The following is a 26,240-nucleotide window of genomic DNA, read 5'->3' as shown; positions in this document are numbered from 1 at the left end:
TAAACTTCAACTTGTGATATTTTTATTGGAACAGTCAAGATTGTTACCCATCACCGCAAGGTTAGCAATATGAATTAAGATTTAATTTTTTCTCTTTTCTTTTTTTAAAAACCGGTAAACTGATTTCTCTTTAAAAAAATAAAATCTCTGGTCTTTTTTAAGGTCACTTCAGCTGCATTTTTAAAGTGGCTTTTTTTTTTTTTTTTTTTTTCTGGAATGATGGAAGTTGAAACCCTCGTGTTCAGCCCTTTTTAGGGTCAAGGCTGAACTCAAGAGGTTAAGTCAAGTCCATTTTGTCTCATGCCTTCCCAAGCTTTAAATGGTGGACTTCGAGAAGGACACACGCAGGTGGTGATTCTCACCCAGGTCATGATTGTGGAGGTCAATGAGGGATTGAATGGCTTCTTCCACAGAGCCCATCTGGATCAGAGCCATTTTACGGTCCTTCCTGACAAGAAGCAGAGGTTTAAGTCACATTCAGCACCAGTGCACACAGCTGAAGTCAGTGCAAGCTTCATCCCTTAGTGCTCAAGGTCAAGCAGAATGTTAACTGCCTGGATAAATGCAATACAATGCCTTTATGTGATAAAGTTCACTTTAAGATCAACATGCTTACCCCAGAATCTCACTCAGCTACCTGACAGCTTTATCAACCATGCATATCCATACCCAGGGTTGCTCTTGAATTCTTTCCTCCAGCTGAGTTGGATTGCTATGTGACACTGCTGCTCACTGTTCCCTTAGCTTTAGATTTTGATGTCAGGCAATTCTACCCTTCTCAGCCTGATGTCAGGACAGGATTTAAGAAGGAAAAAAAACCAACCAACCACTTACTGGAAGAATTTGAAGCCTTTGACCATCCCACCATTGCTTGAGAACAACATCTTGAGGTCCTCTTCAGCTATTGAAGGCCTGAAATCAATAATTTTGTTTTTCAGTCAAATACACATCAGACTGGTAAAACAGCTCCCCTCAGAGCCTTTGCTGAGTTTCTCTACCAACAGCACAGCTCCTCGGACTGGAAAGGCTGAAGGACAGCAAGACAAGCAAGCTTCCCTCCTGCCAGCACTTAAAGTCACATTTTATCCCCACCCTGAACTTGTGGACATCTCCACACCGAGCACCACAGGAGGCTCCCCACGTCGATACTCACGGAATGTTGGACAGATGGAGAGTGGCAGAAGGAGGAAAGATGTTCTGGAAGTTTTTGGAGCCCGGCTTCTTGAAACGGTGTAAAGGAGAATTCCCATAGTCCTTGGTCAGACCTTGGTCCTCCTGGCCCTCACGAGGGAGCTGCACTGTCTGATGTTTGGACAACGTTATACGGATTGGCTTCCCATGGAGCTTCTGGCCATTCAAATGGCTCATGGCTGCAACGGTGCGACACAGAGCTGAGAACAGCAGCATTTCAGTTCTGTTCAGGCACTTCTATCAAAGCCAGAACCTCATTTTAGCTCTGCCCCAGGCAGGATGCTGCACCTCCCAGGAGCACAGTGACAGGCAGCATCATCCTGCCTTCGAATCACAGAATGGCCAGGATTGGAAGGGACCTCAGGAATCATGAAGCTTCAACCCCCACCAATGCAGGGCCACCAACCTCTGCATTTAATACCAGCCCAGGCTGCCCAGGGCCCCATCCAACCTGGCCTTGAACACCTCCAGGGATGGACGGGGCATCACAGCCTCTCTGGGCAGCTGTTCCAGCACCTCACCACTCTCACAGCAAAAACCTGTACTGATAATTCCATTATTTTACCCCTAGATTATCTGGCACAAATTACCCATCGCTTCTTCAGAGCTGCATCAAATCAATGCCACAGATGCAGACAAGCAATTAACACAAGGAGTTTTTGTCTTAAAGAGCAGAAAGCTTTGAGCACCCCGTGCCTCTTCATGCTACCAGTCAATACGTTTAAGCTTGCTTACCAAGCTGAGCCTGGTTTCCATCAGCCATCTGAACCAGGGCATTCTCTTTCTTATTAAACAAAATCTTCACCCTCTGCACATCACCATAGACTCCTTCAGAAAGTGAGGAAACAAAAACAGTCTTAGCGAGGGGTAGGAAGGAAGCCTCACACAATTTCATTTTAGCTAACCAATCCAAGAGCAAAAAACATTCACAATCAGAACTGATCTCATTCCAACCACGTTTTACTTATTCTGCTCTACTTAAGGAAAATTCTTATATAGCAGAATAATAATGGAACAATACATTAAAGAAAAGATACTGGGTTTCAGCAAAAAAAAAAATAAAAAAGCCAAAATCTAACTGCCAGAAGACTGAACAATTTAGCATGCTATCACAATTTAAAACTCTTATAAAAAAAAAAAAAGACATGCAAAGCAATAAATCATGCATAACTGAATGTAAAATAAAGGCAAACTAAATTAAATAGCAAACTAAACAACGTAAAATTATGCATTCAAAACAAACAAACAAAAAAAAGGCAAACTGCAAACTGTACATTTCTGAAGTATCAAAAATAAAATAAAATAAAATCAAAGTAAATCTCAAATAAATGAAAAAACAAGGTAATAAAAAGTGTGAATGATAACATACCGAAAAGAATAAAGAGGCATTGGGGTGTAACTCTCTTTAGAGAACAGCAGAGCAAGGCAGCGGAGGGACAGGGAAGAGGTAAGGAATCGAAGGGGAGAGCGAGGCACAAATCGTCCACAACGAGGAAGGGCAGAATCCCCGGAAATGGCGAAATTGGTTGATGGATGATGAAGTTTTCAAGATGGTTAATATTGAAGGGCAGGTTGGTTTCCGAAGAGCAGGGTTTGGTTTGGTTTGTTTTTGGTTTTGGTTTTGGTTTGGTTTTGTTTTGAAAGGGGAATATGTAGGTTGGGTTTTGGTTTTGGTTTTTGTTTCAAGCAACAACAGGAAGCAGAAGTACCGTGCAGTCAGTTGGCAAAGAAATTCCGGATCAAGGGAAGAAAAAAAAAATTCAGGGATGGGGGAGAAAAGAAAAAAGTAGCAAAAAACACAGGTCAGTAAATACATAAGGAAATATGTAGTGTTCCATCAGTCAGATTTATAGAATTCTACATACAATAACTTGCTTACAGAAACAGTTAATAGGTTTTACCTAGTGGAACACAATGATAAAGAAAAGGCATTTTTAACTTTGGATATACAAAGAGGTAAGAGACAGTATCGCAGCAGAATGACTTTGCAGGCTTTGCCATTCATTGAACTGCAGCAACAATCCCTGAGACAGCACTCCAAGTTGCTGCCATTGCAGAGGGAACACTTCCCAGATCAGATCAAACAGCTGGAGCTGCTCCTCGAGGACTGACGACAAAGGGAAGCAATCCATAACTGCATTTTTAATTGTAAAAGAGGGAAAAGCCAATTCAGATAGGAAGCAGTGTCATCTGGGTGAGCAGCTGCACCGCTGCCAAAAAAAAGCCTGGTAGGAGAGCTTGCAATGAAAGGAGCTTGGAAGCACTGCACAACCAAGCCTGCTCCCTTCCATCTGTCTCAGGGGGCTGGAGTTGCTGTGCAGGATCCCAGCACTGCTGCTAGTGATCCAGAAAGGGAAAGCATCTCTGCTCCCACTGACAACTGCCTTCCAAGTGAAAGTCAACGCAAGCTGAAGACTTGAGACGACTGCAGCTTGCCATGGGAAGGAAAAAAAGATGGAGTCATTTCCATTTGCGTGCTCCTGATTCAGAAAAAAAGCCTCCCACCTTATTGCAGCAGTCACTCTGGAGAAATACTGTCTCTTAACTAACTGTTTGTGGCACAGGTAAGTTTCTACAACACTGATTATACAGGCAATGGAAAAAGTTTCAGGTATCAGGTCTGTTAGTTCACAGCTTCAGTACAAGTATCAAAGTCTCTCTAGCCCAAAGATAAGCTGGATGGATAGTGAGGAGCTCATCAAAACAAGGCATGAAATAACCCAATATGTGAACAAGGCACACACCCCTCAGATGCCACTCTTGGAGAGCAGCAAACACATGCAAAGTAAATAGGGGTGAAAAGCACACTGCCATCCAGGTAACACAAAATCATCCCCCAGAAAACCAAGCTAGGCAGCATTACAACGGTTGAGAACAGCAAGGCCAGCTCTTAAAAGTGTTTTGCTTGAGCAAGCATGACACTGGGACTGAGATGACAGCTTCTGGAATGGCAAAATACACCTCATCCAAACCAGGGCTGCCTGCAGTCCTCAGCATTACTTTATGCCCTGGAGAAAACAGTACTGGCAGGTGAGGAGTAGTCTGAAACACTGCTCCAACTGGTGCCTCTCACCAACAGTGAAGTGTTTTTTCATTGATTACTCATCACATCCAGGCTTCTCCTTTGATGCAAAAGAGGTTTTGTGGTTACTCTGCCATCACTGTTAAGTTTTATAGCTTTGCAAAGTAGGATTAAGTTGTGTGTGCAGTCCCACCAGTTAAAGTGTGCTCAGCAGACTGATCACACGCTATCACACACAACAGGAGATGCTACACTTTCAATCCAACACAGAGCCAAAAGCTGACTGGGAAAAATTCAAGATATCAAATTCTTATTATGATGCAATCTTCTGTTAAAGACTTTTTGCACATAATTTCCTGCTTTGTTATTGAGGAAACCCAAGCATTTCAACTCACTACGTCAAATAGAATTGAAAATGTAAACTGTGAGCTGTTAAGGGGTTTAGCTAAGGAAAACCTTCCCGAAATCTTGGAAAGGAAAAATGTGCAAGCACATGGCAGAGGAAATAACTGCACAAGTGTGAAGTCAAGCTGGCAGGGGTCCAGACACTATACAGAGCAAAGGTCAGAATGAACTCTGTAGTTCTGAATTAATGTTATTAAAAATCTAGAACATGCTAAGGGAAAGAAAGAATGGACGTGACTCTTCTGACCCAGTGACAATACTACATGGGAATGGCAGAGAGATTCCAAATGAAGGGAGGGAGGGGACAGGTATTGTAGTCTTTGTGGGACAAGAGCAGGCAGGCAGCATCCTCAGCTTTTGACTAAAGAGCAGCAAGGTTTTAATTTGAGAGATGGACTTTCTGATTTCCTTTCAGCAACTAGAGTACTGACTGCTTTGAGATCGAGAGCTGGCAGAGCACATCTGCTTTTCTAACTTTGCCGTTTCCTTTAGGACACAGTAGGGTTTCACTTTGAATGATTTTCAGCATAATCTGCATTCAGAAAGTGAAAGTAGAGGTAACAGGAAGGAGAAAAAAAGTAAAATTAGGACTCCACTAACCTCAGGATTCAGATTGCTAACCAGCAGAACAGAGTTCCCTGCCCCAGCGAGGCCGGGAATGGCAATCCGTCCTGCTGCAGCCGCTGCAGCTGCTGCTGGGATAGCCAAAGGAGCTAGAGCTCCATGAACATTTTGAACTGTCAAGCCTGGAAATTAAAGAATATTAACCAGTGAAGAAGTTAACAGCACGTACTCTAGTGTATCTGCTGCACCAGAAGGGAGAACAGCACACCTTCTGTAACATGCAAGTAACCATTCAAAACACAGTGACTCTACTCTAACAGCAACAGAAGCCTCCAGTTCTGGTGCTGCAGCAAGTATGGTATTGTTTCTCATAGGAATTGCTCTTTGCAGTGCCTGGTGCTCAACAGATGCCTCAGCACGATCTTGTTGACTACAATATTTTGCACGTTTCACAAGAAGCAGAATCAGCACAAAGCCTCAGCTCTGGTGGGGCAGGAAAGGTCTCACAAACGGTGTCATTGGAAGGGTCTTTCCAACCAGTGCATGCCAAAAAATGCTTTGTTCTTTAACCATGCATATAGAAATCGTCAGCTATCATGCTACCCTCGGCTGAGCTCTTATTGAATGAGGAAACATTAAGGCTTCATTTTCTAGGCTGTTCACAGAACACCTCACCGCGTTACAGCGCTGCCCTTCGGAGGGCTGAAGCTTTAGACACAGTTAGCAATGAATTACGTGGGATGAGCTCCAGGGGCATGGTTTGTGTCCCATGAGGAAAGCATACTAACAAAATAGCAGCATTTGGTTTGTGACTGTTCTTTCATAAGCAAGGAAATCCCACCGAGTTACTGGGAAGTCAACATAGCTTGGTATGCTATGAAAAGCTAAGAGCTGCTTATCTGACACTCACAAGTATATTTAGCACCTAAAGCTTATGTATTTGTCTCATCTTTGGATAGGCATGTAAGCAGAAATATTTTGTTCTCAGCAACATGAATTTTAAGCTTCAGAGCAACTGTAAAAATGTAAACTCAGCTCATACTGAATACCAGATTTACTCAGCTCTTATGGGAAAGCAAAGATTCCTTGCTTCTGTTCACTTTTACAGACATAACAGTGGGTTTCCCAAACTCAGCAGCCCCACGAGGAAGAACTAAACGCAAAACCTTAACTTACCAATAAATCTCCCAATAGAGTAATATTTAAATACTGTTTTTAGTGTTGCTCCCACTCTGATTTTCTTCCTTCCATGTGAATATTGCCTAGCCAGAGTAACTACAGCTACACACTTGGTTCACATTACATATTGAAAAAAAAATCTTTCCCCTCCATGCCCAAGTGTCAGCTTTTAGGACTTGAAGCACTCCACTCCCCCCCAAACCACCACTACTTAGCTTGAAAACATCAAGATGCTTCAGCAACAACCAGAGAACCTATATAAAATTCCAACTTACGAAGTACAGTACCTGCAGCCTGAGGAATTGCAAAGGTGGGAGGAAAGCCAGCTCCTGCATATGGAGAGGCAGGGATTATTCCTGGGGCACCTGGGAAAGAGACACACATTATACAGATACTCAACAGCAAGAAAACTCTAGGCTTCACTGTCCTCATCTGCCCTTCTATGTATGAATTGGAAGCTGAACTGTAACCACCAGGTCAAAGATGTCTTTAAAGCAACACTGAGTTTCTTCAAGAAATGGCAGCAGCCATTTCCTCCAGCCCTGCTGGGCTGCCACTGCCAGAAGGCAGCTGTTGACCAGTTCTTACCAGCTCCCATCACTGTTTACCCATGGTACAGTTGTAGAAGCATGGCTTGCAACACCCCCAAATTACTGCTCAGTCTGTGCTGCAAACAGAACAGCAGATGGCACTCGAAGCACAGACAGCTGCTAAAACCTTCTAAATCCCCACACAAACAGCCTTCACAGCAGCAACATGCAGCCACAAACATGTGCCCACGCCAGTATTTTGCACTCAGATTCAGTGATCCCAAAATTCCTCATTCACACCCTTCTAAAATTCTTCATAACCAAACACAGTGAATTAAATCCTCTCCTCCCCAACTACCAGGAGTTGTTACACCTGCCCTGCTCCCACGTTAAGAACTCTCACCAAAAGCAGCTGCCATGGTCTGATCAAGAGGAGGCTGGTTATCCCCAGAAGGTAGGTCTGGTCGTGTGTAATCTCTGCTTTTGTCATTATTGTATTTTACATTGAGACTCGTGAGCTTTGAGAAATCTATGCGCAGCGTACAACAGGCATTGTAGATGTTCTGTCCATCCAAAGACTGCAAGGAAACAAATCCCTTTCTAAACAACATGAATTCATATTAAATATGAAACCTCTGAGGAGAGAAAGTGCTGCATCACTGCATGGAGTGCTGCACCTGAAGACAAACAACCTGTGCAGAATTAACATCTCTTCCACTCATCCCTTCCACATTTATCCTCCTTACACCACACTGCTCTCAGTGGTGAAGTTCCCTCCCACTCACACATGCAATTTGCCACCTGGGAGATGCTTTCACAAAGCCACACGCACACATTTGTCCTAGGATAACAACAGCAAGGTGAAAAGTTGAAACAACACAGGTATTCAGCACTGCAAGCATGGTACTCACCAGTTTGGCATGCTGAGCACTCATGGGGTCAGCATATTGTAACAGAGCCTGAAACTGGTTGTTCTTCGTGAACGTAATGATTTTCAAGACTGTACCAAATTTGGAAAAAATCTGCAAGATAATATTTGCACACATTGTCACCCCATCACCAGAGCTGAGCATCGTATTCACATTTCACATTATTAGAAGCAAAAACAACAACTGTCCTGTCAGCCTGTAAGCTTCCCAACTTCAAAGTAGGTTTTAAACTACGCCACAAGCACTGTTTTATCCTACATCATGGCAACTGCCTACAGAAGAAACAGGATTAGCTCAGTGCATCTTTAATAAAGTCCTCATTTTAACATCACTCATATGGGAAGATGCATAGAGACCTTCACAAACTCAACCATTTTCAGAATTTTGGGGATTTTTACATGCAATCCTACTTGCATTTTAAACAAAGATCAAGTTGAGTGACTGCAGTGCAGAGCAGGAATAAGTTTTCACATAGGTTACTGCTCAAGTGACATAGGCACACTTGGTACAGTGCAGTATTTCCCATGGTGGCTAAGCACCACTGTGGGTGGAGGAAGCAGTGTATTCACACCAGTTTTGAAACTGTAACATTTGTCCTTTCAGCCACACCAGGTCGCAATCCCACTACAGCAGGCCAGCAAACCTCTGCAAATTGAGACTGGCCAGACTGAAAACAAAACTAAGCCTCACGCAGGCATCAGGGTCTCTAGAAAGCAGAAAACCAACAGCTGTGGTCAGAGCTGCTCTTTCCAGAGCTTGCTTCACAGATACAGACACGTGCTGTTACAACTCTAACACGTGTAATTCCCTATTTGTTTCTTTCCCTTCCTCCAGGACAGTCTGCAAGCTGTGAGGACATTGTTTTTTTCTTTACCTGATGCAGAACATCTAGAGTGACAGGATAGAAGAGATTCTCCACAATGATCCTCAGCACAGGGCTCTGGCCAGCCATCGCCATCCCCGCATCCACAGCTGCAGCAGGGGCTGGCAGTGCCAGGTTTCCTGACTGAACAGAGTTCACTGCTTGCAGAGCTGCTTGGGCACGCTGCAGAACCAAACATCCTGTTAGACTGACACTCCTGCTTGCAAAAATACACATTCAGCTTTTGAGTTTCCCCATCTATTTACTACAGAACAACAAGCAGCAATTTTACTGTTCCTAGAGCTGAGAATCCAGTATTTCAGCACATTTCAGACGTGGGAAACACAAGGTCGCCTCAATCAATAACAGCAATGCAAAACACACTAAAGAAAATGCTACTTACACTGCTGTTATCTATACTCTTGCTCAGCACCCACTAACGCTGCAGAGTTATTCCACTGCTCAGGAAAAAGGTAAATCCAGGCTCTTTTGGAATGCAGTATCACCTCCAATACTCCAATACTATCAAACTCCAATACTGAAGCTGACAAAAGAAACTAACAAGTTCAATGCACAACTGCCATAGGGCTCCAGCAGTGAGAACTGACTTGGCAGTTCCTGTTGAGTGTCTTTTCTGCATGACATGTGCAGCAAATTGTGGTTTTGTCAGAGGCACCAAGCAGTGGCACTTCATCTGCACAGCAGGAGATGCTCTGATGCCGATGGAAGTCGGGCTGAAAAGTGAGGAGGCAAACTGGACATGTTAGGAAGCCTTTCCTGATAAGGAGGTGCAAGTAACCTGAACTTCTTTCCAATGCTCCAGTCCTGAAAGATTGCCAAGAGCAGCTAAGCCAAAAATGGAACTTTCTACTATGCAGAGCCTGTTTTACACATCTAGGCAGCCCAAGGCATTAAGAACCACTGTGCTCAGTGCTGCCTGTTTCCAAGCTAGCCTCTCTCCAGCACTTACAGGTTCTGCCTCCATCAGAGCTTCATTCTACATAAACTTCTTAAGCACCAGCAGCATTTTTGAAGCACTGTAAGTCTTTAGAGAGGCACTGTTACAGTTTCCAATTAAAGAATGCTGGAGTGTAATTTTTTGTGATCTCACTTATTTTTTCCCCCCAACATTAAGGAAGTTTTAGCAGCTCATTTAATAGTCTGCTGAAGCTTTGGACAAAAGCTCTTACAGTAGATATTCCTCCATAAGGTGGAAGCTTGGGGTAGAAATCAAGTAGCAAATGAGAAAGTTGCAAGCAAAGAGAAAAAGGTGGTCAGAAGCAGCCATGCTGAAAGACAGCCTATGAGAACCTAGATGAGAGGCATTTCTATTCAATCAAATCCTCAGGAAACACAACGTGCTCTTTTTAACACTTTCACAGACATGGTTCATCTCAAAACCCTTCCAGGCCTACAGCAGCAGCAAAACCACCAGCTGGGAACCATCTCTCCCTCCCACCTGCGTGACAATGTTAAGAAAGAAACTAACTGCTTGGTTTGGTGAGTTGTCTGTCTTAAGCTCCTTGTGGTTGGAGAACTGGATGTAGATGGGTTGGCTTCGAAGGACTGGAGTGACTGTGGTGTAGTAGTTTACCATGGTGTTGGCTGCCTCCTCTGTATTCATTTCTATGAAAGCCTACACAGAAAGTCAAATCAATCAATTCAGCACATTAGCAAAGCAGCTCACACTAGCAGACATGAATGCTTATCAGTAGCATGTGATTGATGAATTCAGAGGGAGCTCCTAGCTGAAATGAACAGCGTTTAATTTTCACAGCTGCACTCATAGGCCATTAATGCAACACCCAACTCATCCTAAGATCTTTATGCTACATATATTTGGGGGACTGGCAATGACAGAAGTGCCTGCTGCAACACTGGAGTAGAGCAGCAATCCAGACTCTCAACACTTACTATAACAAGCAGCTTCCCAAACTTTGCAAACCTACTCAGTGTTTCACACCTTTGTGGCCTTCTTTATTTTAGAAGAAAAACAAGGAATTTTAGCAAGTCATTTGCATTAAGCACAGAGGATGCTCTGTGTGATGCCCAATTGGAGGAGCCGAATTCCACACCCCTGCGTGTCAGATGCCACTGTGTCAGACCACCCCTCTGCTGCCACGTGTGGCACAGCAACCAAATGTAAAAGAAGACTGATGGAAGGTTCAGCCTGCACTGCTGTCCCACCAGCACCTGCATGTGACATCACTAGCCAACACAGTAAACCAATAAGCATTACTTTTGGAGCAGCCCTTCCATGAAATCACACTACACATCAGAGGCACACTGATGAATCACTGGGATTAAAGACACAGAACTTGAAGCAACGATTAAAGTTGGCTTGCTTTTTAACTCCTTAATTGGTACAATTGCAGTCACAAAGCTCACACACACCTTCTGCATTATCCAGTGGTGCTTCAGCTTCACTCAGCTCATTTTTTTTTTCTATCTGGAAAGGTATCCTTAATATGTAAAGTTACAGTGGTGGTTACTCAACAACCAAACTGGCTGCAGTGAAAAAGGCCAACTCACAGCACTGCTGGCCAAACCATTTACCTGGCCTGTAATCTACAAGAACAAGCATGATGCTAATTATAAATGACTACCAATAATTACGGACTCAGCTACTTGAGCAGCCTGAAAATAGTATTTTCTACAGCTCATGGGGCAGCCACGGAAAAGTAAAACACAGCACGCAGAAGTTATCAATCCCAATGAGTCACAGCCATTCTGACACCTCAGAGCTGCTTTACTGACGACAAACTCCAGTCTTTGTCAACCTCTGCTGTCAGTTGTGGACACTGTACCTGGTTTTTGCCTTTCAGCATCAGAAGGTTGGTGACCTTGCCAAAAGGTAAACCCAGAGAGATGACCTCAGCCTCCGTGACGTCACTGGGGAGCTTACGGACGTGGATTACTCTGGATGGGACCCCAGCACTTCTGCTGTCCCCTTTGAATTTTTTGCTGTCGTTTCCATTAGCTGTAAAAACAAAACAGAACGAGAGCAGCCGCTCATTAGGGTGAGTTTGATGAGCAAACACACCAGCAGTACCCCTGATGTGCATCTTGTGCTGCCTGTCCATTTATTTCTATCACAGAGAAAATCTATTGCCTAACTTAACCTGAGTCTGAATACTCAGTTTTACCCCTTTTCAGATTACATGAATGTGAGTGATGGGCTGAATGTCACTGCAATGGAACATGCTCTCCAGTGGCCATTTTGCAGCACGCAGATCCCCACACGCTCACATTTCTACTGCTTAATTCCAATCCGTTATTTCAAACTGCTGCTTTATTTCTCTTCACTCCAGCATTCTTAGCAATGAAGCAGATTTGATGACGTCCTTCTCAAACAACTGATTTGACAACAATAAATACAACCCAGTAGATTACATCTGGATTACATCTAAGGCACTACCAGACAGCTGATAGGGTCTGGCAGGGCAAAGCCAGGGGCTCAAAAGAGAACAGCAGCTCAAGGTAAGATAATTCAAAGCACTGATGAGCACATTAGGCAAAACTCTGCTCTGGTGGGATCACTGACCTCTAGATGGTGTCAGACTCCCAGAATAAACAACAGCACTTTGCTATATATGGCCAAAATAACCCTATGTGAAACACAACTAGGTTTCAAGCACACCAGTTCACAGCAAAACTTACTTTATTACTGTAAAATCATTAGAACAAATGTTTTGAAGCACATTTTTTCAGTCTGCTAATCATCAAGGTGCAAGACAAGCTGGTGCTGAACAACAAACTTACAAAGGCTTAGTAAGTATTAGAAATATATGCCTTTAATTTAAATGTATATATATTAAAAGGCAAAATCAGACCTCCTGATAGCACCTGCAACACCCACCAATTGCTATTCCCTTCTTAGAGGCAGTATTACCTGCAGAAGAAGCGTTGCTGCTCATGATAAAGGGTCCGTTAGTAACACAAGTAGAGAAAAGCTCGTCAGATCCCCGCTGGAAGAGAAAAGAAGAAAGGTAAACTGACAGCATTTCTACTGAACTCTGCTGTTTTCAGAACACCTGAACAGAACAACTGATATGAAGGTGCAGAGAAGCTGAACAGAAGCGCAAGTGAAAATATACTGACAGTCAACCTCATCATCATCAATTAAATATAAGTAAGATCCAATTTGGTAATTGAATAGCACTATCCAATGGCTCCGTTGAGGTAAACACCAGGAATCTCAGGAGCTGAAGCATTGCTGAGTTGTTTGAAGCCAGTGTCCAGCACTGGGCACTGATATTCACTGCTCCCTAATAAATAGAACCATATTCCTCATGATTGGTGTCAGGCTGATTTTCATTCTTTAAAGTTAAGCTTGAGCATTGGTAGTTGATCTGAAATAGCAAAGCAGATAGTGACATCTACTCATTAGTACGTTTTGTAATGCCATTCATGAAGATTAGATCAGTAATTTTACCATGGGCTACCAAGACTGGAGGAAGTCTTAAGCAAAAGGCAATTTGTGACTTAATGATGAGATAAACTTGCTGTTCTCCAGTGAAAATGGGATGACAACGTGGAGATATTAAGAAATAGATGGAACTCCCCCCCTCCTCACCCAAGAAAAAAAAGAAGGGAAAGAAAAGAAAATGAAGCTCCTTGAAGAAAGCTGCTCTAAGACACAGATAAGTAGAATCATACAGGATAATGTGTATTGTCAGACCACAGGGTTGTTTTCCAGCCACAGTCCTCAGAACAGCAGCAGTGTCTTCCACAGGGCAATAGCACAGCAATACCTCAGCACACACTTCAGCCAAAGGACCGAGCATTCTGAAGCTGAGAAACAAGCACCACAGGTACAAGGTCTGCAACCACATCCTCCCTTGCCTCTGGGGCAGGAGGACTTCCACACTGAAGTAACACAGCTACTTGCAGAGCAGAACAAAGCATCTCCCTTTGGTTTTCCACAGTGCAGCACCATGCCTTCCCGAGCTTATTTAACCAGAACTCCCAAAAGGGCTCCTACCAGAATCACTCTGCCCAAGCAAACTGATACCACACAACTGATAGACATGCATTTATTTATTCCAGGCCTTCTGCTATCTGCAGGCAAGGTGTAATTCCATCTATTCACACACCTGCACTGCTCTCCCTTCATTCCCTGAGAACAACACCGAGTGGCTCTGAGAGCACTGAGTACAACTTCAGCTCATGACAGCAGTCCCTGTGACCCAAACAATCTGAACTGACCAGAACTCATCTAAACTAAGAAGGCTGAAAAAAGGCATCGCTATGACTAAAAGCAAACATTACACTTCATTACTACTTAGCACAAGCTATACTTCAAATCAGTAAGAATTTCAAACAAGATATGCACAGGACCTCAAAGCTCACTGTGAGCACAAGCAAACACAAATTCAGCACCCAAAAGCACCTTCTAATCTCCAAGTTCTTTTACATAGCAGTGTCACAGTAGAAGACCCTTAGCAGCAATAGGAAATAAAGCCCAGCCCTGCCTTCACTCCCACCCAGGCACCCCAGTGGAAGCTGCCAGGATGCTGCTCCCCCCACCCAGTATCTGCTGGCACCTGCAGTAACACGACCTGCACAGCAACAGGAGCTCTGCTGGCTGCACAGGGAACAGGTCAGGAAAGTAGGTCACAACCGAGCCCAGCACACTGAATTACAGACAGGAGATTGGGTTTTTTTTCTTCTTCAGATCCTGAATTTCTTGTCTGACTGCTCAGTGCTGCTCTTCAAAGCTGAGCTCGAGGACTTTGATGTACTGAATAGGTGAAATTGGGGCAGGTTCCAATGCCATGCTTCATGTGCTGCTGCTGGTCACCTGCACAGCACTGACCTGGTCCTGCAAAGGCAAGAAGCACCTATGGCAATGTCACCAAACAAAGTCATAATGAGCAATGGCCCTTTTAACAGTTGCTGTAATTAGCACTGGGATTTCTGAGTGCAAGCAAGAGGCAAGCTGGTTTTTGCACACCCAGCTCTGGTGGCCCCACACAGAAGTGCCAGGAGAACAAGCTTAGAACAGGCCATAGCTGGGGTGACACCAGGCAGTCAGTGCAGGGAAGCCTTCAGCAGAAGGAAACCCCACCAGCTGCTGCCTTTTCCTCTGCATTTCTTCCTTCATTGGTGCTGCTGGGACTCACCTAACTGCAAGTCCCTGGTGGTGGATGCTTTCTGGAATAACATGCTGCCTGAGGTAAAGCAAAAACAGCTCCGTCCATCCGCACTCCATGGTAGAACATCAGTGGGACTCTCAGCAGTTGCCTTTACAGCTGCAGCGACTGCCAAGAGGTCTTTTATTCTTTAAAACTGTGTTATAAATAAACTCAAATGCCCCATACAAAGCAATGTGTTGCATCAGACTCAGAAGAAACAAATCAAGTCTGGCTGTTTCAGAAGACGCAGCTTCTTGCCAGCACCATCTCCCTTGGGGATTCTGAGCATTACTGAAAAGGCTAGTAACAAAAAGTGCAGGTCCTGAACTATCTGATGTTTTTATTCCTTTATTTCTTTGAGGGCAGAACTCATTGAGTCATAAGGAAGGAAGGAGGTGAGCACACAGCTGTGCGGGTGCTGGGCTGCTGGCCAGGCTCAGCCCACAGCACTGCTCTGCCTTTGTATTCCCAAGCACCTGGGAGAAGCCCAGTTGTGCCACACATCAGCCATCTTCACATTAAAATCAGCCACCCCACTCACAGATGTTAATTCACACTGACATTTCTGCTCAGCTCATTCTACTGCAGCTGGTATTTTTACAAAGAGATTAACAGAAGCAACACTACAGTAACACCGCTCTGCAGAAACTCATCAGCTCAGTTAATAAACCTCTTCCTGTTTACACACAAAAAATACCATCTTTAAAGCTGCATTGCCAAACCTTACCTAGTCCAGGGGAAGGCTGTTTCCAGCACCAATTAGACACACTCTGCTGACAGGTAAAGCATTGCCTGGGAGTGTTGCTATGACAGCAACCTCCTTCTGTCCTCAGCACACAGCTATGGAGGGCCTGTTGCTCAAGCTGCATTCAATTAATGCAACACTCCTGCTTCATGTGGGCTCATTATCAACATTTTAGCTCCCTTTCATGAATTAGAGATGGGAAACCTGCTGCAAGGCAGAATCCCAGTGCTCCCTATTTTTCCAGGTTACATTCTCAACCACCCCCCAAACCCTTTTGGGCTTTAAAAGCACATTTTAACAACTCAGTTGTAAGAATTTCGAATTAGCCTCTGCTTTCACAGCTTAAAAACCAGTATTTAGCTCACAACACACAAAGCATCTGGCTCACTCTCATTACAATTACACCTGAACTTCACCATGGTTGGGAATGAACAAAGGCACACCTAGAAACTCCACAGAAATGTCCAGCTGCCCAATGTCAACCTTCAGCCACTCCACGTCCTGTCATTCATTTCACATTACAATAAACCAACCTCGTTCTGCCAGTGCAAAAAGCTTAACATACACACAGTGATCAAAGCAAGAACCTAAAGATCACCAGGTGATATCAGTACATGCTGACAGCTACCAGAAGGTAAGTGTTACTGGCAGAAAGCAGCACGAAGCTACTAGCAAGAGACAGGGGAAGCCAGCCACCATGGGAAGGCCAGCAAAGGCTACCAGCTGGCCAATAATACATATTATATATATATATGTTAACAGATGGGATCAACACACCAGCATCCCTCTGAGCACCATCTCCAGCCCTGCAAGTCTGCCCCGTCAGCATCATTCTTACACTACGTGCTTCCTAAAATCATGCAGATTTTGGACCCTGTAAGGAACTGCCATAGTAACTTCCACACACAATTATCCAAACCCTTTTTTGCTCTGCTAAAAGTAGAGGAGAGTCTCAGAGCACAGCAAGAACTGGGCATCTCCAAAGCGTGTTTCAAAGGCTCCACATGAGCTCAGTCCCAAAGGAACAGAAAAATGCACGCTTTTGAGACTGAAATCTCTCTGCAAAGGAGCTGCTAAGGAAAATCCAGTGCAGTGACCTCATTCACACACATTTTTAGTTACATTCCAGTGTTTTCTGCTGAGATTCAAGAGATAGGAATGGAGATAAATTTCAACTACTGGGAAGAATGGTGCCAGTTTTCCTCATCTCCCACAGGAGCCTCACACGAAGCAAGGCTCACTTCTACCCCCAGTGCTCCTTTTCCCCCTCTGCCTCCAGTATTCTTTACCTGTTTCATGGTAGAGCAGCAAGAAAAATAGCAGATTCTTATCTGTGCGTGAAAACACTTCTGGAAAACACATGATAAAAGCACATTCTCCTTCAAAGGAGGAGATTTAAGGTTAATACAGAGCAATTGAGGCCTGCAGCCTGTTTTGTGGCTGTGAGGTGAGCCATGGCACTGCACCATGCAGTGGCTCTCAGCTGTAACTGCATCTCCCACAGATTGGACATCATCTGATCAGACCCAAAAACAAGAGCTGGAGGAGAATCCAGTCCGCTCACGGCTGATTTTGATGCACCGATTCAAACGCAGAAAGCCCTGGAACACTTGCAAGCTAAATCCAGCCACGTGCTACGTGGGCATTAGCACACTTAGATCTCAAGCATTATTTAAAAACTCTGCTCATTTGGGGACAGCAAACACCTGGCACCTTTAACTCAGAGCCTTTTAAATTGCTGCAGCCCCACGTCTGTCTGGTCCACAGTCAGTGTAACAGCTAACAGCCATCCATGAGAGCCAGCATGCTGAACTTCCCAGTAAGCCTCACCTACTGGTACACACATTTCTCAGCATCCTGGAACCCAGACTCGCCGGTCGCAGCACTGCGTACAACTTGGCACTCAAAAGCCTGTTTTGCTACAGTACATCCTGCCACAACACCTGGTACAACATCTACAGGAACTCCAATCTATACATACGCTATGAGACACCAGCAACTTCAGCACATGAAGCAACTGCTGCCACAACCCGGGGATTTGGCAACAGCACGCCTCAGCTCCGGCACACAGCAGCTTTCCAAAGCCAGATCCTTCACCCCCTCATCACATCAGCCCCTCCCTGGCTCTCTTTCTCAGCTGCTATGGAGACAATCCATGAAACAAACCTGCCCTCTGAGCAAATAAAAGGTGTGGCCATTGCAAATAGCTCTAAAATTCCTAAACGGCAAGCGCTGCAGCAATGCAGTCATTCTTGCTTTGTAGGACAGCACACACCCAGGCTTTATGATCCACTGTTCCCAAGTTGAAACTTAACTAGCAGTCAGCCTTGAGCTCCTCTAATCATTACAGCAGAGCAGACAGGTTCTCCCTAAAGCTGAACACAAATACCAGCACACAAACACTGCTGGATGAATCACTTTGGAACAGATGGAAGCGATGAAGGAATATTTGGTGACCTAACCCATAAACCAGCAAACTGAGCATGCAGGTTCAGAAGGAACCCCACACTAATTCCATCTCTTCCAAATCATTATTGTGCAATAACCAGAAACTGCTTTGGCACAGACCAAGCAATTACACTGAGATTACCACAACACACGCTGAACTAAGAGCAGAGCTCGATGAGTTCTCATGCAAAGCTTAGCAGACAGCTGTATGAGAGCCCCACGGAGGTAGAAATTAAACTACATTTGCTCTTCCTCACCACGTTTGTCATCATCTCACTAGCAAGAGCGCATCCCCACTCTCTTCTAAGCGGGCACAGCTTCAGCTTGTTTCCACACAGTGCTGTAGATGCAGACTGAAGACTGCTTTAGGCAGCTCTGACAGCTGGTAAGCCTCTGACAACAACCTTGCTTACCACCTGCGCTTCAACCGATGGCTTTAAACCCTGCTAATAAAGAACTGAGGCAGTTCCATCACCCACCATCGCTCCTCTGCACAGGAGTCCCCTATGAACTGCACACAGGTGCACAAAAGCATTCTCTGCACAGCAGATCCCCCAGATGAGATGGAGCATTTCCCTTCCCCCCACCCTGTGCTGCAGCCATGTGCCCTACATGTGTGATCACGCCTGTTGCAGGCAGGCCACAAGAGCCAGCTTGTTGCAGCCTCTCACTAAAGCCATAGGAGAGGACTGGAATTTCCTCACAGCATTCTTGGCCCTCTGCCTGAAGCCATAATTACTGTTCCCATGGCAAAAATCCTTGCTTGACCACAAATCACTTCTATGCAGGCAGTCTGTATCACACTCCAGCAAACCCCATTTTAAAAATTAACTTCTCAGATGTCACAAAAGTGCACTGTATTTTTTTTCCCCTCCCCTCAAAGTGCCATCTTCTGAAGAGAGCTCAATTTAACAGAGAAACTACACGGATTGTCCAGCATTTCCAGCAACATTTTTTAATTGAAATACAACTATGATATATCATAGTTCATACTCGATGTCAATCCTGCTTAGAGACCTGGCCCAGCACCTTCAAGTCCAAGTACTGTGCCCCCATCTAAAGGAGATGCTTCCTTCCTTCCCAGATATTAAATCATGGACAGATGTGAGACTCAAGTCATGTGTTTCCAATCTACAGGACATTCCAGAAGTCCATGCATCAAGAGTCCTGTAACAGAACTGTAATGAGTTTCCTAAACAAGTTGACATATTTGAGACTGAAGAGCATGAGGATTTGGAATTCCCAGGAATGGCCACAGTTACCACCCAATGGAAAGGAGGGCATCAGGCAGCACAGCACTCAGGTATTCAGCCATGAGAACACCTGAGAACATCAGTTACAGAACACAGATACAACACAGATCTCTGCATACTGAACACAGATGTGTCAGAATTCATAACATGTGAAGGATGGGAAAAAAATCCTACAAAAGGTGCCTGTACTTCACCTCTAAAACAAAGCAGAGCAAACATACACATTTCCACAAAGCCTTCCATTTCAAAGCTGGACTGCAGTAACCCAGAACATCTGGGAGACAACCAAGAGGTCGTTGCTGTAAATCATTCCTGACAGTTTGCTCTGCAGTGTTTTTGGGTTACAGACACTTTCCCTGCTGGTTCGAGAAGCCTCCAGCTTTGGGATATTTCAGTCACACCAAGAACGTCTAAAAAGGTGCCCAGTGTTCTCTCAACAAAACAGAGAGCTCACAGCTCTTGAGACTCATCTCCTAACGCCTTAAGGAACTTGATAGAATTGTGTTCCTACCTTCTCTGCACATCCATAGTAAAAATGAGTCAGTTTACACCCCAGGCCAAGAACACTTCTCCAGGTGAAGCGCTCATGTCCAGCCTAGGAGCTCAGCCAGCAAGCTTGTGAACACAGCTAGAAATGCTTTATAAAGGCAGCAGATCACTCAACTGCAGCTACACATTATGGTAAGTTATCAAGCAATTATAAGGAACATCTGCTTCTGAATGGGGGGGGGGGGGGAGGGAAAAAAAAATCAGTTAATCCTCAAAGCGATTTCAGTGATGCCCCAGGGGTCAGAAAAATGACACCAGAACAACAGAGCTCTATCAATGTCGTTATTGTAGCAAAGACTGCAATATTTCTGTGATGTTACAGAAACCTTCTGCAGCCCTTCCAACCGCTTTCTGCCAAACCAAAGGAAAGCAGATGGAAGTAGAAGCACTAAAGAAGCAACAGCAGCATCACAAAGAGCTATAGCCGATGATGTGCTTAATGGTTACCACTGAGATAAGTGCTCTCAACAAGCAATTGATTACACAACAGTGATGAGCTGCCTGCACCTCACTCCGTGCACACAGCTCTAAGAGAAGCCGTCGCTTTGTTGCTGCAGACAAGATTTTAACCCACCTACAGCAAAACCCACGGTAAGAATGAAGTGTTACAGTTTACCATTAGACAACACAACTTCTGTTGCATAAGCTACACCGACACACTCTGCGACTTGATTGAGCAACCAGATAACATGGCTGTATCAGAAAACATTCTCAAGAACTTACCTTTATCAAGATGTTTCAACTTCCCTTTTTGCTCTGAGATCCGATTCAACCATCTCAACCCTCCCCTTCCCTGCCTTAACACACGGCTTCATTTTCAGTGCGCTTCTCCACTCTCTGCCCCAGTGCCCAAACAGCACAGAGGCTGTTACAGCTCCGTCATGCAAGGAGTGAAAGCACGAGCTCAGGATTTCTCCCAGCCCTCACTGTAACCACCTGACTGCTCTGTGCCCCACAGACAGAAGCACGAGGCACTCTGTACCACATCCTGAAGCTTTTCAAGATGGACTGAGAGGACCACAATTACAGTTTCAGAAGCTTCTTAATCACATTGAGCTGCATAGAGGCGTCGCTTAAAGCTGCAGATTAACAGATGCAACATTCATTCCGATTTAGGGGGCTTCCACCTAGATTAATCAGATTACTCAGAGTGGTGGTCAGGAGACTGCTTGCTTCACTTTGTGAAGTAGCTATGAACTATTAGCCAGCTGTTCTGTCCATCCTCTAACCTCCCCTGCTCCTCCTTACTGGAAGCTCAGCTCCCAGCAGCAGACAGTGCTCAGTGCTGGTTGAGAACGCCGTGCTGTCACCATGATTGATTCAGATTTCAGATCATCACACTGCAGAAGTGAGAACAACCTTGCCCCTACAAGCTGCTAAAGAGGTTTCCTTCATGTTTCATGCTCCTCAGAAACCCTGGAGCACTAACACACATACACACACCTGTGCTTACAGCACTCGCATCCAGTTCTGTATTCTCAGTATTACAGCTATCTGCTTTCTAGGAGCAAATTCTCTCTAATACTTCTCCTCTTGCACAGACCCACCAGAGCTCGCACCACCCCAGCTCAGCTCCCTTCCACATCAGCCCCATCTCACACTGCATCACTCCCCCACCTATTTGAGCTCACACACATCTCTGTTCTTTACTCAAGATATAAGTAATGAAGATGTAACACAGCCACAAAGCTGTACGGCCGTTCCTCCGAAGGCCAACCTCCACATCCACGCACTAGCAAATAAGAACCTGCAGGGCTGAACCTGCTGTGACCCTGAGCCCAGAACATTGCCTACCATGTTCACTAAGGAAAATAAAAAGCCCTCAATACACCCAGGAGAGCCAATCTGTCCCACACATTCCAGTTCAGCATTTCAGAGGAATGTGCTTCATCCTGTGAACGCAGCAGCAATTACCGAGCAGCACAGATAAGGAGGCTCCTGTCAGCACTTTAGTTTCAGGGCTAGGTCTGCACTTTCAAAACCTGAGGCTGGAGGGTAAAGGTCATATTTACTGTACTCACAGGAGATAGAAATCAGCAGCTAAACACTCCATTTTGGGGCAGAAGGGGAATTCTAAAGAGAAAGGACCAATTTCTCCATTGAGAACCATTATCTAGCACACACAACAAGCACAGCTTGACATTTTAGCAGGGGAAAAGGGCTGTTCCTAAATGCAATAACATTCTCTTCTGACAGTTGATAATCAATGTCCAAATGCCAAGAGCTAAGTGCTGAGCTATAATAAAAGTTTTAATGCACATGAAACTAAATTACCTTCTGGACATGGTACCAGAAATAACCCCTTCAAGCTCAAGATCTACATTTGGCGAGGCTAAAATTAGGTCAAGATGCTGAGCAGTGTAAAAAGAGAGAAAAAGTGAGAAGTGCCTACCTTTGTACCAACTGTTATATCTTGGACAATGCTGTAGAAAAAAGAAAGAAAAGGATTAAAAAGTTAGATAGGTTTGCCACAAATATCCAGCATAGTTTACAGCAGTAAGAAAAAAAGCAAGTCAAAGTGCACAGTTGTCTTTGCAGGTGAGCCAAGGACAGTTCATACAAAGGAAAATTATTAGATGGTGATGGTGGAGACCCGAGACCCAGCAGTCCTAGGAAAACAAAAATGCAGCTCTTCCACTGCCCAGAATGGAACGTGCCCCTTTTTAAGCACAATGCTGTGGGGTTGAAACTGAGGACCCCAGGCTGCACAAGTCCAGCATTCTCCCTTCACGGGAATGCAGTGTGATGAGAACGCAGCCTTCGACCAAACCAAGGGCAGAAGTGTCAAGAGTCAGCTCCATCACCAACAGTCACCTCCACCATGCTTAAAAACCTGACACTGGAGGAGTAACCTCCCCTGCTCTGTAAAGAAACCCTCCCTTAACTTTGAAGGAGCAGTCAGCTCAGCACTGAGGACCAGCAGCACTCAGAGCTATTGGTGCTCACAGCCCAGCTCCACGTGAGCACAGCCAGGCAGCTCCCAGCCTAACACAGCAGAAGGAAAAAACAACTCTATCACGGATGCTTAAGCTTTTAAAGTGAGAATTTCAGATTAACTGATCAACGTGAACAGTAACATAGCTGGACACCAAGGCACTTGGGCTAGCTCTTGTCAGCAGCACCCACCACTGCCATGAACACCACAGACTGGGATCAGCCTGTCACACTGCACCCAGGAACCTTCCAGAGCATCACCACACCTGGATGTTATTTCTAGTGGGCGTGCTCCAGGCAGGCAGAGGATTTCAATTACACCCTTGCACTGAAGATTTTTACTTATTTTTATAAATAAAATCCAACTCGTGGTAAAGCAGCAACGTAACACAGCTGAGATAGGAGCACCACGTGCAGCACCACCCATTTCAGCTCCTATCTTTCAAACAGGATCGCTGACAAAGTCCAAACGTCCAAGGCAGAGGACCCAGCATGGCTAGCTGCAGCCAGGAAGGACACACTGCACTAACAGAGAGCACTGCAGTCGTTCTTACATCAACATGAAATCTGAAGTATTCAAGAACACCACTCAAACCTCAGCCAATAACAGCAGAAAACTTACAGACCTGTTCTTCCTTCCCTGCCCTTCTGCACCGCTTCATCTTTTAGGGAATTAAATACTGCTCCATCTTATTATTAAGCCATTCCCATCTCCCCAGCTCCACAAATGAGCTGTCACGCACGCCCAGGCCAGCTCAGCTCCTCACACTTCCTCCTCCAACCCAACGTGCCATGTCATCACACCGCAGCAGTTTGCAGCTGGAGCTGCAGCCTGGCAGGGGTTGGGATTCTCCAGGCTCTGCCCAGGTTCAGATGGGTTCTGCTGCACTGCGAGGGCCACCACTAGTGAGCAAATCGCACCCACCTGGACGTATCAGCTTAGAGAATCATTCTACAGCAACTGCTACATATGCTATGAGTATACATTTCTTCAATTAAAATACATGCATTGACCCACGGGTTCCAGTCATTAAGGTATTTCCAGCAAAGTGCATTACGAAGAAGGAATCTCTCCAGTTTCCAAAACTCTCAGCCTCACCCCCAGCAACTGCTCCTGCTTCCTGTTCCTCCTGCGGGCCTCAGGCACAGGAAATGTTTTACATAAAGTCGCCTTAGCAGGGGACAGCCTTTACAATTATCCAACAGGAAAAGCTTTTACATGCCAAGCACTACTGAGCCCAGAATTGCAACCCATGTGATAAACTGCACAGAACTAGCAGCAGCACTGATCTATTTTTCACTAAATGTGATATTTTGTTTCTCCTGCACATTATATCTTCAGCTGTGTTGTTATCATATAACAAGCTCCAATATGGGATTCATAGTTCACTTCCTAGAAGAGCTGGCAATACAACCTGTAATGAAGTTACTCTTAACATAAAATGAAATGATTCCTGCACTAACAGATAAGAGATTAAGTACCAGGGCAAAACCTGAATCCCTTCCCAAACAGCCTTTCCATACAAACTCCCTGCACGCAGTAAGAATCAACCAGACACCAAACCAGGCATCACTTCGGGTAGGAGAAATCACAGCTCTGCTGAAGGCACACAGTGCCAACCAGAGGAGCTGCTGAAACTCTAACAGGGGACAGCCTTCTTGGGGTAAGCAGATCACACAGAGATGTGTGATAGGCCAGGAATAATTCAGACTCGTAACTTAAGAGCTATTGTAACATATGCAGCAAAACAGCTTTCCCAACTGCATGTACTGTAAGATACAGTTTTGGGATGTGGTTTTCGTTGGGTTTTTTTTTTTTTTTTAATGAAAACAGACGTTATTTCAGTGTAAAGGGCACACCACGTCCCAAGCCACGCGATGCACGAGGAGAAGCGCTTTGGGCTCACTGTGCTTTAAAGGCTCTGGGAGCACAAACTGCTTTTTGGGGGCTCTGGGAAGAACCGCAGCTCAACGCCACGCTCAGCAAGGAACGAGAATCAGATGAGCAGGAAAACACAGTTAGCCTTAAAGCAAACACGACTGTAACGGGGGAATCCTCGGAGCAGAACCAGCGGGGCACAGAGTTCCACGCCAAAGGATCTGAAAAACGAAAAGCTGAACCCGTGGCTCCGCACCCCCTCCCTCCCCAAAACTCAGAAGGGTTTCAGTTGCCTTTACTTCCATGTAGAGCGTCCCCGCGCTCCCACATCGCCTCCACGCCCCGCAGTCGCCCACAAACACGGGAAGCCCCGCGCCTTTCCCCGCTGCGGACAATGGGAGCGAATCAGCCGCAAGCGCGCCCCCGCCGCCAGGTGCGCGCTCCCGTCGCCAGGTGCGCCCGCGGCCGCCGCCCCCCCCGCCCCCCCGCCCCACACACGCACACGCGCGCGCGCGGGGACGCGCTCCAGCCCCTCACGCCCACGCGGCGCCGCCGGGCCCCCCGCACCCAGCGGGGCGGAGCCGCCGCTCCCACCTCCGGGCACGGAGCGGTGCGGCGCTAAGCGCGGCCTTCCCGAACCCCGCAACCGTGGCGGTCTGTTGGGAGTGGGGGAGAGGGGACCCTCAGTGCGGCTCTCGCCCCCCACAGCCGCTCTTCGTCCGGTGGTAAAGAACCCCCGCCTCTGCACCCCCCGGCTCCGGCTCCTTCCCCTCCCCTCGCGGTCCGACCGCGCCCACGGTGCCCCCTCCCCCCCTCCCGGTACCGCCCCAGCCCCCGGCGCGGTACCACAACTCGATCCCTTCCTTCGGACCCCGGGAGGGATCCCGTAACGCTCCCCGCGGTCCCTTGGAGCGGCTACCGGCGCAGCCCCGCCCGCGCCGGCCGAGACTCACCCGTCCATTGCACACGGAGGAGACCCGCAGGGAACGGAGTGGAGACGCCGGAATAACAGGAACGAGCCCGACCGCTCCGTGTTATAGACTCACAAAATGGCGGCGCCACCCGGCCCGCCTCACCCGCGCCAGTACCCCATTGGCTACTGGAGATGTCATCTTGATGGACGGGGCGGGGATTGCCCTCCTCCGGAGGTTGGCGCCCTGGAGCTTCTCGACGCGCCTATTGGCTGCAGGCGGGGCGAGGGGCGGTTCTCAGCCTCAGTGTGTGGCGCGATTGGATAGGCTCCGGGACACGGCTGGGAGGAGCCATCTTGAGAGCGGGAAGGATGCCGAAATGCCACACGCGTCCGCCATCTTGATTGGGGGCAGGGCATGAAATAACCTCATCGGGAGCCATCTTGAGTACGGGCAAGGGCGCCAACGCGCACATTGCGTTATCATCCGTGGCGCGGCCCGGCGCCTTGCAGCCTCCTGCGCGGCGAGCAGCCGCTGCCATCTTGGCTACGGGTAGAGAAGCCGCGCACTGCTGTCAGCCGCCATCTCGAGTAAGGGAGACTCGATCAGTTGGGGGGCTGATGAAGTTAGACAACACTTAGGAGGTGTTTTTTTCTTAAAATCTAGGGTAAAATCTGCTCGTTTATTTGCGGGTTATGTCTT

At 46.2% G+C, this 26,240-nt stretch overlaps 1 protein-coding gene across 4 annotated transcripts; it reads right to left on the bottom strand.

Moving 5' to 3' along the window:
* On the bottom strand, positions 1 to 25,687 carry PTBP1 (polypyrimidine tract binding protein 1). Of its 4 annotated transcripts, none has more exons than XM_042835922.1 (15): positions 25,581 to 25,686; positions 22,207 to 22,237; positions 12,575 to 12,650; positions 11,490 to 11,662; positions 10,172 to 10,318; positions 8,695 to 8,865; positions 7,803 to 7,913; positions 7,295 to 7,469; positions 6,637 to 6,726; positions 5,219 to 5,364; positions 2,561 to 2,594; positions 1,927 to 2,019; positions 1,154 to 1,370; positions 835 to 912; positions 1 to 448 (listed from the first exon to the last, which is right to left on the bottom strand). In XM_042835922.1, the coding sequence occupies exons 1-15, from the start codon at positions 25,586 to 25,588 to the stop codon at positions 316 to 318; spliced, it is 1,683 nt and encodes a 560-aa protein (XP_042691856.1). In that variant the 5' UTR covers positions 25,589 to 25,686; the 3' UTR covers positions 1 to 315. The 4 variants fall into 4 exon arrangements, with proteins under 4 accessions (XP_042691856.1, XP_042691857.1, XP_042691858.1 ...); XM_042835923.1 differs by having other exon boundaries at positions 6,649 to 6,726; XM_042835924.1 differs by lacking the exon at positions 22,207 to 22,237 and having other exon boundaries at positions 25,581 to 25,687.
* Between the last annotated feature and the right edge of the window lie 553 nt (positions 25,688 to 26,240).

Source organism: Centrocercus urophasianus, unplaced genomic scaffold, assembly GCF_019232065.1.
Source record: "Centrocercus urophasianus isolate 14NV4802_14NV808 unplaced genomic scaffold, USGS_Curo_1.0 seq_56, whole genome shotgun sequence".
NCBI classification, from domain to species: domain Eukaryota; kingdom Metazoa; phylum Chordata; class Aves; order Galliformes; family Phasianidae; genus Centrocercus; species Centrocercus urophasianus.
This window is presented reverse-complemented; position numbering and strand designations above follow the sequence as displayed.

What these genes read in the sequence shown, in the direction of transcription:
- PTBP1 (XM_042835922.1), bottom strand. An exon ending in ACAACTCACCAAACCAAGCA is followed by an intron (nt 8,866 to 10,171) that starts GTTAGTTTCTTT and finishes TTGGTTCTGCAG; the next exon opens with CGTGCCCAAGCAGCTCTGCA. An exon ending in GTGCTCAGCATGCCAAACTG is followed by an intron (nt 7,470 to 7,802) that starts GTGAGTACCATG and finishes GTTTCCTTGCAG; the next exon opens with TCTTTGGATGGACAGAACAT.